This window comes from Aulonocara sp. 'chitande type north' Nkhata Bay, linkage group LG3 (genome assembly GCF_057382095.1).
Source record: "Aulonocara sp. 'chitande type north' Nkhata Bay isolate Kocher_YH1m ecotype deep benthic linkage group LG3, A_spYH_male_GT1.1, whole genome shotgun sequence".
Lineage (NCBI taxonomy): Eukaryota > Metazoa > Chordata > Actinopteri > Cichliformes > Cichlidae > Aulonocara > Aulonocara sp. 'chitande type north' Nkhata Bay.
Genome location: NC_141346.1, coordinates 9,353,227 through 9,368,298, shown reverse-complemented (window position 1 = coordinate 9,368,298; position 15,072 = coordinate 9,353,227). Strand labels below are relative to the sequence as shown.

General features: G+C 42.0%; 1 protein-coding gene across 1 annotated transcript; it reads right to left on the bottom strand.

The window, feature by feature from the left end:
• Positions 1 to 10,730: 10,730 nt before the first annotated feature.
• On the bottom strand, positions 10,731 to 12,333 carry LOC147333837 (nuclear factor 7, ovary-like). Its single transcript, XM_086270493.1, has 2 exons — positions 12,238 to 12,333; positions 10,731 to 12,136 (listed from the first exon to the last, which is right to left on the bottom strand). Exon 2 carries the CDS (start codon positions 12,117 to 12,119, stop codon positions 10,731 to 10,733), a length of 1,389 nt encoding a protein of 462 aa, XP_086126619.1. The 5' UTR covers positions 12,120 to 12,136; positions 12,238 to 12,333.
• Between the last annotated feature and the right edge of the window lie 2,739 nt (positions 12,334 to 15,072).

The window sequence follows — 15,072 nt, the reverse complement described above, 5'->3', positions numbered from 1 at the left end:
TATGTGTTCTAAGGTGCAATTAAAACCCAGGAGGGCATGGAGCTACCTGCCAAGGAGCAGCAGGTAAGCGCATAGTCCCTCCTGCTAGCCCTCAATGACTAAGTGTATTTAAAATTGAGAGGTGGGTGTGCATCTTTGAGGGTCCTTGCATTCAGCCATCTGAAATCAGTGCAGATTCTCAAACTACCATCCTTTTTCCACACTAACACCAGTGGAGAGGCGTACTCGCTCACGGACCTTCTGATGATTTCCTGTTCTTCCATTTCAGACAAAACTTGTCGCAGCTTTTGATAATGTGCTGGAGGGACTCGGCGGTAAGGAAGGCTGAATGGCCTCTCATCAGTGAGCCTGATGCGGTGTACAAAGCCTTCGGCCTTGCCACAGTCATATGCATGCTTGGAGAAAATGTCATTGTACTTCTCAAGCATTTTAACCAATTTATCCTTCCCCCCCTTGACCAACATGGCACAGGCCAATATCAATTTCACTGAGCCCAACCTGTTTTAGTCTCTGTTTAAGATCAGCGAGGTGGGAATCACCCTTCTCTTCCTCCTGCACAGATTTCTGGGGTTGACAGGTGCCCTGGAAAACTTCAAAATCCTCAACAGCAACACAAGGGGACACGTCAGCCAACTTACTGTTTCTTTTCAGGGTGACTGGTTTATCCAACAGGTTAGTGACCTTCATGGGAACCCACCTATCACCCCATAATGGCGTTATGATGCGGCCAACCATGATGTTACGTGGCATGGACTTTGATGAAGTGGCTTCAACAATCACTGTGCTGCCTGGTGACATAGAAACATTACTCGGCAGCTTGCCCCAGACTAGATGCTCTTGTCTTGCTAACAAGGTGACTGACTGCTGAAGCTTGACTGTACCGATCTTGTCTGGGAGTTCTTCACCTCTCCATCGGGATGAATTAGCCATGAGGTCAAGAAACTGCTCACACTCTGGGGGACAACCGCCACCTGACACAAGGCGCCAATAGTCATCGGTTATTTTCAACTGGTGCATGAGAAACCGGATGACATTTGTGCCAATGATTATATCATCATGTTGACCTGGCACTACAAGGATGGGAACAATACAGGTCTCTCCATACAGTTTCATTTCAACTTCATACATGCATTTGGGCTTGGTAAGTGTGCCACCACAGCCTACTAGCACTATTTCTTAAGGCAGGGGAGTGGGTTCTGGCAGTGTATTCTCACTCAGTATACTCTGTTCTGCTTGCTCACTGAGTGTGCACGCCATGGAACCAGAGTCAAGCATACCCTGCGTGTGGTGTCTGTTATTAATGCTGACAGAAGTGTAAAACAGTTTGTCAAACGGGCCAACTCTCTGTGTGTTTTGTACTACCACCTTAACACCATCTGGTGCGGCTGCACATGCTTTAATGTAATGCTTTTCAACATCATCACTGCCGAGGGTTTCAACATCTGTGCCCACACATCCCCTCACCAAATGCGGGCCAGCTAGTTTAAAGACTGGGTGTCATGAGGTTGGGAGGTAGGGTGCCTTTGAATAGATGAGCGACGAGGGCAGTTTCTCTTAATATGGTTTGGCTCAAAGCATGCAAGGCATAGGTGTTTCTGCCTACAATGCACAAGGGTAGAATGTTCAGGGGACTGTCATACTCGACAACATCTGTGTCGGGCCTGACCTGGAGGAAGCTGCTTGTCTGCAACCTGGTTATTCTGCGACAAAGCATGGTCAAAAAGGCTGATTAGTAATTTTAGGCAACTGTCATTAGGGGCCTTTACTGTCTCATTTGATCCCGCCTGCACCTGTGTTTCTCCCGGGTGCATTGGTGTCGCTGGACCATCAGCTGCAGGGGTCTGGGTGTTAGCTTTAACTGGTGTGAGACACTTAGACCTGGGGAGCATACGCTCTTTCATCTCAAGCTGGTACCGATTCACATGCTCCTGAATCTCACTGGCCGTCCACTTATCTGGTGCTTTGAACTTGAAAACAGCAGCAAGGGTGGGATCAGGGCAGTACTTCACAAACATCATGGCTGCCTCCTGGCAGGGATCCTCCATGTGCCGTCCGAGCCTCTTCAGGCTTTCCTCGGCTGCATCAACTGCCTTATTCAGTCTGACCCAATATTCTACAGGAGTTTCTCCTGGCACTGGAACTGTGCTGTAGAAATCGGCCATAGGGATACACGAATATGTCATGTCACTGAAATGTTGCCTCAGTATGTCATATATAACATTTGGATTCTCACAAGGTTTTAACGATGGGGTGCTTCTCAGAGTTATTCTTACAATGTCCTTAGCTTTGCCCATCGACTTGAACATTATTTCTTGTTACTGTTCCTGAAGGGGTGTTGCTCGCTTCTTGACATACATTCTCATCAGCTCCTCCCACTCACAGACTGTATGTTTATCCGACCCATCTCCTCTGAAGACTGGAGGCTCTCTCACATCTGACTGCAGGACTAGCTTTGCCCCAGTCAGGTTAAGGTAAGTGGGCTCACTGGGTGGCTGGCTTACACTGCTCTGAGCTTGTGCGGCCCCGTCATCCCTTTCCCCACATTCCTTTTTCAACTGATCCCTAATGGTCTGCCCCACCTGTTGAGCTATATGTGTTATCAGGTCATTTAATGCCGGGTCTGCTGTGGCTGAAGGGTCTGAGAATGAGTTACCTTTACCACTACTGGAAGATGTGCAACCAAGTATGCGAGTGGAACAGAAAGCTGGGGAGCCTGCACTACGAACAGGTGTACTAGGCAACCCCTCAATTACCCTCCCTCTTCCCATGGCAAAGCTGAACCCATCACTTGAAACTTTTTCATCATCCATTGTTATAACATATGTACAATGCAAACAGCAGAATTAAATTTACCTTGTAAACAACAGTCCAAAAACAAAGGTGCAAGTGTTTCCTCGAACGCTTGGGATTTGTGTTCAAAGCTTACATTACATTGTCCATTACAGCAACCTCTGGTGACCAAACTGATGTTGATCGCGTCTCCACGAACCACGAGCAAGTCTGAAGTGATGTGGATCTGCGTCACGGCACCACTGTAGCCGGTCTGGCCTTAAACTCTTATTGCCGTCAGTTCTCTGCGTTGTGTTGTGCGAATGACCAGAGGAGTCAGCTCTCACTTTGCCAGCTGGGTGGATTTATTCTCCCAGAACTCTCCTCAGCAGGGCCTCTACGCGACTGAGGTGCAACATCACAACAAATCAAATTACCAAATAATACTGCTAAAATGTATTTATATTCATATATAACAAACAAAAATGCACTGCATCGTGAACATATAGTGACAATTACCTCATCAACAAAATTATACTTTAGGGAGACTTCATTTACCAGTGGCAATTTTACATATTTACAGTAAGTTGAAACAGTGAACATGTATCACAAACAAACAGAAGATATAACCAGTTCACATGACACAAAAATAAAAGAGGGAGCTCACATACCTGTTTAAAATAAAACAAAACAGTACAGCAACTTCACTTTACTGGACTTCTTCATGAACACCTTCAAGGGAGAGAGAAGGATAGCGGACCACATGGGAAGCCACGTGCATGCTCCTATGCTCTCATCTGAGATTGGCTAACTAGCATGTTACTATAAAGTGCTGTACTTGGCAGAGAAACAATAATTCACACTAGAATATCAAACAGAACTGTGAGACAAAATGCACAAAGGGAACGAGCAGTGTTTGAATTACTTTTTAGTTACTTTAACTGTGTTTATTCGCTCTGTAACTGAGAACACTAGCTTACGCTCACCTCTCCTCAGCGGGGCCTCTACGCGACTGAGGAAACTGGCGCGCAGCTACAGGAAGTGACTTCGTGGGAAGTCAAAGGTCACACAAACAAAATAAAAGCTCCCAAAATATAAATGCAGAAAATAAACATATATAAATAAACACATATGCATAACCAATACTGACAAAGCAAGATAACACTGCAGGATGGATCTTTGGTGAAATATAAATTATTTTTTAATACACCCGTTACAAGTGGAAGGGGGTCTTTTTTTATGTTTTTTTTCTTTGAGGCCCTGGAAGTCAGGGGCAATGCAAGTCATCCTTTCCCCTACAAAAACAAACCCTGCACCCATTGAAGTTTTCCATGGCAACTCATTCTAGTTTTGACAGATTGTACTGGTGACTGGTGGGTAGACTGGCACTGAGAAGGAGTTCTATGGTGCAGTCATGGAATGGTGGAAGTGACAGGGCTTTACTGTTATTGAAAACCTCTTGGATGGAGGTCATGATAAATAGCGGCCACCCCTGAACCCTGAACCATGAACAGATGATGAAGAAAGGCAGTGTCTCTCTATGGTTACCGTTAGCACTGGCCAGAAAAGGGCAATCCAGGGGCAGGAGAGGTATATTTAACTGACTAGCCAGATACAAATCAAGGGGTTATGTTTACAGCCTGAATCAACAAGAGCCTGAAATAAGTGAGTGACCTGGTTTATGATTAATGACACAGAGAGAAGAAGACAGGGCTTGTGAATCACATGCGAACGTTGGTAACTATAACTCTTTTCTCCCTCTCTCTCCCTCAGACAATTATCAATACAAAGGGAGAGAGAGGCTAACGCCTCAAAGGTGGCTGGCTTGTCAGGTGAGGCCATTTGATCTTTCATAGCTTCATTCAATGCACAAGTTGTGTAAAGCGCTTTGAGTGCTCAGAAGAGTGGAAAAGCGCTATATAAGAACCAGTCCATTTACCATTTACTATAAACTTCCTGAAAGGCTTGACCCGGCCAAGCCTGCCTCTGCAGCTGCGGTCCGAAGGTCTATTACATAATCTGCGATTGTACGCCGGTACTGACGGAGATTTAATAATCTCTGAGCCGAACAACATATGAAACAATCTTTACCTCAATGGTTCATCCTTTCTTTCAAGTTGGGTAGTTTTAGGGATGATGTTTTGAAGTCTTTATTTTCTAGAAATTCAGATACAAATACAGAGAATACAAACTGTTGGCCCTGGTCTGAGAGAATATAGGTTGATGAGTATTAATGGGTTTAGTACATGGGATACAGTTTCTGTCATGGCCTTCCAAAGAGGGAACAGTTCTATCTAAATTGTGCAGTAATGCACAAAAGACTATTAAATATAGGTTTCTACTTTCAGTGAGGCCTAATCACACCCCCATCATCTGACTGGAAATGGTCAGTGTAAATGTTTTAACAGGCCTTTGCACAATTTATTGCACATTCTAGATACCTGGTTTGCACTTAATATTTTCTTTCAGCAGAGCCACTACTGCTACTCTGGGCTGTGTTACAGAAGAGCTGCTGCTTTGCCCTTCCCTTTTTTTCCACTTTGTTTATTCTGCTTTGCGTGTGGTTAAGGGAGTGCCCAACTCTACACTCTAAAAACTATTGTTTAAGCTCAACAAAAAAAATTAACGCAACAGTTTCCATTACTCTTTTTGAGTTATGATAACTTATGTTGAAATTAGATTGAACCAACAAACTATATTGAGTTACGGGAATTAAATCGTCCTCCATAATCAAAGGTGATTTTAATTACCATTTACGTAATATTTGGTAGCTTAAAAACATATTTTTAAGTTGTTTACTCATAAAAATTATGTTCCTCCAATTACTTTTTCCACATTATTTGAAATGATTTTTAAGTGTTATGTAATTAATTACAGCAATTACAAAAACAATTTTTTAAAGTTCATTATTTAAAATATTAAGTTGCTGATTTTCATCATTATTATCATCATTTTAGCTTTCTCTTATTTTTTTTATTGTAATAGCTTTTAAGAAAGGAATTCATTCAACCTTTTTTTTATCAAATAACTTTTTTTATTTTGAACTGTAGGCATTTCAACACTTTGTATTTAAAAAGTGAAAATAAACCAGAAATTTAGATTTATACCATCACAGCCAAGTTATAGAATATGCCTTTATGTATTTAACATCACAGAAACAAATGTGTTCAATTGGTAAAAAATCTACTTAGAAAACATTTTGTTGCAGTAATAGGTACTTCCATGCAAGTGTTCAGTAAATGTTAACTTTCAATGCCTACCAAACTTTACAAGATCTTGCATCTTTCTATTACACAATGCAGCAAACACCTTTAAGATCAATGTTACACATACAGGATTCAAAACAGTTAACAATTTTTGAAACAGAGTCAACATCTTTAACATAATGATGGTTCCATCAAGGTCAAGGAACAGCTTCTGAACAACTTCAAAAGTATATTTGAGATCCTTGCATTCGCTCAGATTGAGAGCATATATTATGCCCATGAGCAAAACACAGCACCTTGGGAAATTCTGGCCCTCCATGATTTTTGTTTCCTCCACCACAATGGTTGCAGTCTTATGGTTAGATCCAGAGGTGTACCGGTCACTGATGATGGCAGTTTTCATCACCTGGCTTAAGTTCTTCGGTGTCCTTGTAAAGCAAATTTTAAAAAATAGGTTAGTGAATTATAGATTAGACTTTTATACTTACTGAATCTTAATGAATTCAGATGATCAATGGAACACACACACACACACACACACACACACACACACACACACAATGCTGAATTACTTACACCAAACTCCATGAAAAGGTCCTCGTCCTTCTCTCCAAGGAAAGTGATAAGGCAGCAGATGGCTACTTCTCTGCGTGTTTCAATTGTATTGTGCTATTTAAGAAAAAATAAAGTATGAGTATAAAATACATGGGTGACTGACAACAAAGTGCATTTCAAAGCTACCCAAAGTCTAAATAGTTGTCCTACCTCAAGAAGCATGTCCTTGATCTGCCTGATTCTCACTCCCTTAGCTCCTCCCCTTGATAAAATGACATCCATCAGTTTTGGGGTGCAATGGTCAAGTGTAGCCATTCAAGGCTTACAGTGGTTATTCTCTTGAACTCCTCCTTTATCTGTAGACCACACAAACAGAAGAATTAAACCTTGCAGACTATTAGCTATACTGCATTAATGAATGCTGTAATACATTATTTAAAGAGGATAGAAGTGATCTAAGGCTACCCCAAGTTTTGAGGGAACAAAAACAATCTTGGTGAAGACAAGGGAGACTTCCCCACCATAACCGTGGTGTAATCTCTAATGTTTTAGCAACCCTGTTTTTGCAGAGGTTTCGAATTTACACATTGTTCACTCCCAGCCCATTTTGTAAAAAATGTGTCCCAAATTAACAAAGCACTAATGACCCTAGATTATCACACTATACTAACTGCTTACATAAAGTCTTAATATTAAGTAGATTCACATAGCCTATGCCAGCATAATGCTATTGGAATGACATTAACAATATTTCACACAATCTGATTTTTTTTAAAAAACAAAAAAAACAAAACAAAAAAGATGTGACATGAGTGCTGGAAAAAAGAAGCCTCTAGGTTATCCCTCTGACAAAACTATTCACAGTTTAAGGCTTCTAATTTTGGTAAAAAGAAAAACAAAATCAGCTTAAGATCGAAATTAGATTGCACTGTGTAGCAAAACTTTAACCACGCTTTTCCTAGCCACAGTTGCACTCTCTAGCTGAAGACTTTTGTCAAATGAAACTTTATAAGTCTTATCCTCTGCTGTGCTAAAGTTTAGAATGGCTAGCATTAGCTACATGTGGTAGTGCAAAGTATTTCCTTATCTGTATGAGCATCACATCATACACAAATCCACTACAGGTGTCCAGCACAAATGCTTTGCTTTGGTAGAACTGTTATTTGTTAATGAAATGTTACTTACCTTGAAATGTCTTTTACAAAAGCTTGCACCTTGCAACCCAACATGTGTGAATTTGCCCGGGCTAGTTAAGTCGGTAGGGGAGGGAATTTGAAATCAGAAGTTACAGTGGAAAAAAAATAAGTTATCTATTCAATTTCTTTAAGTAATTACAACTTGGATTTTATTTTGAACCCACTAACATTGGGATTTAATTTCAAATTACATATAAAATTAATTTAATGTAATTACCAACATTATTATTTCAACACAACCCAAAAAAATAAAGTTTGCAACTTAGAAGGTCTATCTTAATCCTTAATTCCTATAATCCAAATATTCCTATAATTTATAATCCTTATCTTTATAACCTCTTCTGCTATTTGCACATTCTTTACTTCAAATTCCTAAGTTAATTTGTAAATTTTTGTAGTAAATTGTAAATATTGTAAAACTTTTCTTCTGTCATTTAATGGTCGGGCATTGTACAGCTACAAGCATTTCACCCCCATGTCATACTGTGTATGGTTGTGTGTGTGTGACAAATAAAATTTGAATTTGAATTTGAAAATTTGAAATTTTTAATCAATAAATTAGAATTTTTATGTTGCAGCCATGGATTTAATCAAGTGGTGGTAAAAGGCCTGATGAATTACTTTTTAGAGTGTATAATGTGATGGGTACTAGTTAGCATTAATCTTTGTTTATAAGTTCCCTTGAAAAATAATGTTTTTAAGAAGATTTCTCCTGTTTTGGCTTCCCTTCATTGGCTTCCTGTTAAATCCAGAATTGAATTCAAAATTCTGCTCCTCACATACAAGGTCTTAAATAATCAGGCCCCATCTTATCTTAATGACCTTGTAGTACCATATCACCCTATTAGAGCACTTCGCTCTCGCTCTGCAGGCCTACTTGTTGCTCCTAGAGTATTTAAAAGTAGAATGGGAGGGAGAGCCTTCAGTTTTCAGGCCCCTCTTCTGTGGAACCAGCTTCCAGTTTGGATTCGGGAGACAGACACTATCTCTACTTTTAAGATTAGGCTTAAAACTTCCCTTTTTGCTAAAGCATATAGTTAGGGCTGGACCAGGTGACCCTGAATCCTCCCTTAGTTATGCTGCAATAGACGTAGGCTGCCGGGGGATTCCCATGATGCATTGAGTTTTTCCTTTCCAGTCACCTTTCTCACTCACTATGTGTTAATAGACCTCTCTGCATTGAATCATATCTGTTATTAACCTCTGTCTCTCTTCCACAGCATGTCTTTTATCCTGTCTTCCTTCTCTCACCCCAACCGGTCGCAGCAGATGGCCCCGCCCCTCCCTGAGCCTGGTTCTGCTGGAGGTTTCTTCCTGTTAAAAGGGAGTTTTTCCTTCCCACTGTCGCCAAAGTGCTTGCTCATAGGGGGTCATATGTTTGTTGGGTTTTTCTCTGTATCTTTGAAGCGCCTTGAGGCGACTTTTGTTGTGATTTGGCGCTATATAAATACAATTGAATTTAATTGAATTATTCTCAAAAATAATTTCTGAAAGTGGAAAAAAAACCCCAGAAGTAATAATGTGGAAAAACGCAGTTCTTTCTGATCTTTAGTAATCCAGTATTCACAGATATTATCAGAAACACAAATACAGTATTTCAAATATTTAACATCTTCCTGCATTAATCCAGACACAAAACTGCCAAGTTTGAAGCTGGCTCATGTGCACACATGCAGCTTCAGTTCAGAGACAAATGGCAGCCGCACAACCGACAGTGTGTGCGTTCATAAGACCAAACCACACACACTCACACCCCACACTCTCGCCCACGTGTGGGCCATTCTTGAAATATAAAGAATGACAACTTTATTCCTGGACTCTGGCAGTTTGTTCCTCTTGCATCTGAAAAGTTGCAAGTGTTCTGATCTGACACTCTGAAGCGATTGCTGCCAGCTCAGATTTGCTGAACCCTTCTAAACAATACCTGTTCACTCTACTCTCCCCTCTCTCGATTCCTGCTGAAATCAGTCTTGACACACACGACTCCAGTCGCACCATGCTTACTTCCTATTTTTCACTATTTGACTGTTGTTGTGTTCAAATATTTAAGAAGAAATATTTGTGGTTTAGAAAGATTTAATTTGCTTTGGCAGTTCCTGTTCCTTTTCCTGAAATAAGAGAAACATGGACACAAAAACACACTCTGTGTAGCCTTGACTATCGAATGTTATCCTTCAGTTGATTCTAAGGCCCAGTTCAGGACATCTTGTTTGGACTCTGTGACCCAGAGACGTATAAAAAGCCATCACTGGTGTATGTGTAAGCGTGCTGAAAAACCCTCTGCACTCTATGTCTACCGGCAATATTTCAAATCCAAACATTAACACTGAATGAAGCTCTTGACTCTGAAAACATGAAGCGCCAACCCATTTATGAGCAAATTTGTGGGGGCGCTGGAGCTTATCCCAGCTGTCATAGGGCGAGAGGCGGGGTACACCCTGGACAGGTCGCCAGTCTCTCACCGGGCAATTTGATGAACAATTTATAATTTTTACATAATACTCCAGCCTTTCAACTCTGAGCTTATTTAGTTCTATTAATACACTGAAATCTCATTTGTGTCATGAAGAAAGTCTTTAATCAAACAGAATTCAAAGATCAGAAACATTTCATATATGGAGTTAAACATGGATCATTGTTTCAACAACATATTTATTGTTGTCATAAACAGACAAGAAGACAACAACAAACTGCTCCTCCCATTCAACACATGTCAGTCCATATCCCAGCAAACTAAATCATCTCCATTTACACATCAAATAGAAACATGAATCACTTGTAATGATTAGAAACTTGATAGAATTTCAAATCTAGTTTGGGGAGTCATTCAGTGAGAAACAGTGAAATGATTTTCCATATGAAAAGGTGGACAGCAGAAACAGAAAGAAACAGTGAAACTAAAAGAGAAACAAAGAGCTTTGGAACAACGAGGCAGCAGGAGGACAGCTGCAGTTTAACAGCGTCAACTCACTGACAGGAAACAACATTAGAAACATCATCATCCTCAACTCATCTGCTGCACTGACACTGACACCTTCAACGGACACACCTTCACTTTACCATCAGTTTCAATGTATGGAAACATCCTGTGAGTGAAAGTGTGTGTGAAGGTGTGTATGTGTGTGTTAGTATCAGGATCAGAGAACGACAGCTTTCCTCTGTTCCAGTCCAGATTCACTCTGATCCTCTGGAACTTCTTCTGAACTGAGAGAGCAGTGAGAGGAGCTGATGGTGAGTGTTTGTAGTATTTACTTCCATCAAACAATATCTCCCATAATCCAGATTGTATGTTTCCTTTCCTCTCCACAGACTCTGCTAACACACCCAGTAACCACCGTGTACTGTCTCCAACTTCAACATACCAGCTGTGAGTCCCTGAGTTAAAGCCCTCAGAGCCCAGGACAGAGCAGAACAAATCAAACCTCTCTGGATTATCAGGAAGCTGCTGCCTCTCTCCTCCTCTCACACTGGTCAGATCTTCAGACAGGATGAGTTGTGGATGAGCAGTGTTTGGGTCCAGAATGAGAGGAGTGTAGGAGACCATGTCCTTCATGTTGTTCCAGATGTTGAAGGTCAGGTTGCCCAGGTGTTTGGCCTGGTCTATCAGAGCTCCTGAGGGCAGCTGTGGATCATCCAGCAGGGGGCAGCGCTGGACTCTTTCCACTGCAGCCTTGTAGTTGTGCAGGAATGAGACATCTTCAGCTCTCAGCTCCTCCTCTGTGGCTCTGACTGTCTCTGAAAGAGCTGCTATCTCTCTGCTCAGAGCCTCCATCTTCTCCTTCATCATCCCACTCTTCTGCTCCTCTTCCTCCCTTAGTGCAGCCAGCCTGGCCTCCTCTTCATCTGCTAGAAACTGGTGAAGCTTCTTAAACTGCTCCTTAATCTGCCTCTCTGTGTGTCGGGCCTGGACCTTAATGTGTTCTGCTGTTTGATCAAACTTTACTTGAACTTCTTCACAAACCTTTAACTTCTTATTTAAGGGCTCCAGAGTTTCCTGAAGTTTCTTCTTGTGTTGTTGTGCAACTTCATCGATGGGTCTGAATCTGTGATTGGTGTGTTTTTCTGAGTCTCTGCAGACGACACACACTGGCTGCTGATGGTCCAGACAGAAGAGTTTGAGTTTCTCAGAGTGCAGACTGCAGAGAGCCTCTGAAGCTCTCTGATCTCTCTCCTGCAGGAACGACTCACACAGGTTCTTTAAAGCTTGGTTTAAAGGTGGATCATCCTTTGAAGATATGTTCTTACAAACTGGACACTCACATATCTGTTTTTTTCTCCACCATCTCTTCAGACAGTCTTTACAGAAGCTGTGGCTACATGACAGAATAACAGGATCTCTGAAGACCTGCTGACAGACCGGACAGCAGAGATCCTCCTCTGATCTGGAAGCCATTGAGTCTGCGAGTGAAGCTGAAAACAGGAGAGAGGCAGTACAGTCAGTCCTGGCTCCCCTCCCTCCTCTACCACCTTCACTGAAAATTCCTTTGAGCCGTGTTTTTGCTCAAACTCACATTCAGTGTGTGGAGCGTCAGCAGCTTGAAGCAGCAGTGTTGGAGTTTTCCACTTTTCTCTCCTGTAGCTGGACTCACTCAGAGGAAGCTGCTAGTTTGGTCTGAGCTCAGTCTGATCGTCTGTGCGTCGCTCTGTACTGAGAAAGAGGAACAGCCTGTTTTCTCATTTCTCTCAGGTGAGTGACGTGAGAAGGCGGAGCTTCATTAAATTTCCACTTATTTCACCTAGCTCGGCCCACATCCTCATTTTAGGTTTGACAACAATTTTAGCAGACAAAAGTGAATCTCTTAGACATGAACTGAGCTACGACTTGGGAAAAGCCTTGGAGGGGACTGGTGGGGGGCCTGGTAGATCTCGATGTACTAATAAGAAGTGAAGAAGTGAAAGGATTCAAAAGCGGAAGAAGGGTGGGGCAGGAAAAAGAGAACAAATAGCTTGTATAACTGGGGGATCATATACAGATATCTTTGTGTAGATAGTGTTTGGAGGCGTAGGCCTGCTCCTAAAAGATATTTTATCTCCAAAAATGTGAGTGCGAAAGCAGAGTGCAGATAGCAAAAAGACATTGACATGATGTTAAATCAATATCAGGCAATTCCGTTCAATTAACATTGAAATCTGACATTCATTTTACATCACTTCTACATCCTCAATTAATATTGAAACAATGTTAGAGTTGGATATCAGAATAATCTTCAAATTTGACATCGATTTTACATCACTTTGGCACCCTCACTTAATAATGAAAAAAATCCTGAATTCTAGTGTTTATTTTCCACAACATTTGCACCAATGGTTAAGATTAAAATTATAATTACATCATGATTAAAAATAAAGAGGACTTAATAGGTATTTCATTCAATACTAAACCACTGCAAATTAATCAATCAATACTTTAAACTGCGTAAAAGACATTTGTGTATCATCTAAAAACAGGATTACCGTATATGTTAGACATTGTCTTTCAGCTTACCATGTTCATTATAATATCCCTATAACATTAAGCATCAAGTCATTATATGTCACGGGGTAGAAAGGGACAAGTTATCTAGGTTTTTTACTATGTTTGCTGTGTTTTACCTTTTTAATATTTTAATATTGTACAATGGTTTATTTGTATGAGTTTTACTGCATGTTTTTATGGTATTTATTGGTGACTTGTCCTGGAAAGACTCCGCCCCTACCTGATTATAAACCTGATCACACCTGGGAGGTCCCGGGGGCCAATAAGAGGGCCTGGAAGACCACAGAGGCTTGAGGGGAGGCTTGAGAGACGGGCAGGAGTGAGTGGTGTCAGGCGGCGGCGCCTGCAAGCCCAAGGGTTGGAGCTTGGCGTTCAGGAGGACGATACAACACCAGCGACTAGGGACGCGGAGCGAACAGGCGGACGGCAGTAGCAGCAAGAGCCCAGCTTGTGCACTGCGGGAGAGCAGAGGCGGCGAGACAGCTGGTGCCGATTTGCAGTTTTAAAGAAGCGGCGGGCGGAGTTGAGAGCTCTGCCCACCTGGGGTAAGTCTTCGACTTATCCCCTTCTTACGACTGAATACTGCCTGAAAAGAATAGTGACTGCGGAGTCCTCCCTTTCTCCAGCGTACCGGGACGCGGAACGCTGGAGAAAGGGAGGACTCCGCTGGGTTTCCCTTTTACACCACTTCGCTGGATTTTTTAGTTCTTTGTGACTTTTATATCGTGGCGGATGCCACTGGACTTTTAATGTTGCGTTTTATGGATTTTTATTGTGTTACCCCTTAGCCAGGGTTGTTTTAATTTCTTTTGCATTTTTAACTGTTTGTATAATAAATTATATTTTAATTATACAGTTTTTAATTCAGTGCATTCCCTTGGCGGCCCCACTGCTCCGTACGTTTTTGAGGAGGGTTTCCCTTCTAGAATAACACCTGTGCTAAATCACAAATACCTCCTTTACATCCGTTACATATGTAATTAACAAAATAACAATAGACATTTTTGCATCAAGAAAAAAATATTATCCTATGAAGACGTTTTTTGTTAAATGACTTATTTACAACTCATTGTTTTTAGTTTACTCCAGGATTGGGCTGGATATCGGGCATCCTGCCCCCCCATCCGGAGCATAGCGGAGCCATTTCTGCATTCCTTAGGCGAAGTCAAACTCAGAAACTGCGTTTACCCCCACCTGCTGAGTCATATGGAGGACCACAAGAGCCACACGCATTGAAATAAAGATTTCTGTGCTTAAATAATGAATTGTAGAATAAATTCTGCATTTGTAAATTCATTTTTGAATTGCACTTAAATAAACTGCATTTCTGGATGGACCTGGGCTCCCTTGCCTTGGTGGGTACCAGATGACGGGGGTGCCTACTGGGGTCAGCGGGGGAGCTGGCCCTAGGGAGGGGCATCCTCCCCTCCCTTCTTTTCCTCCCCATCCCCGGCTACCTCCCTCTTCCCGCTCCACCACACTCACCCACAGAGGTAGGGCCTTGGGGTGCGGGTGTGTCACAAGGGTGCAGGGGAGACATTCCCCCCCCCTCCCCCTCTGTCCCCTTCTGGCCACCTGTGCCTCAATTTTATCTCACAACTTAGACATCCACATTACTTACACTCTCATAACACACACATATATATAGGGCCTTGAGGGTGGGCACGTTAACGGTGTCCAGTGGACGGTCTGTGTACTCAAACCTACCTCTGGCGCTGGTGCCCACCTCTCAATTTTAAATCCATGTAGACATTGAGGGTTCTCGGGAGGGGCCGTGCTAACACCTGCTGCTCTCTGGCAGCAGCACCATGCTCTCCCTTGTTTTAAATGCACTTTAGAACAACACGCAGCAACACTACACATGAGCGGG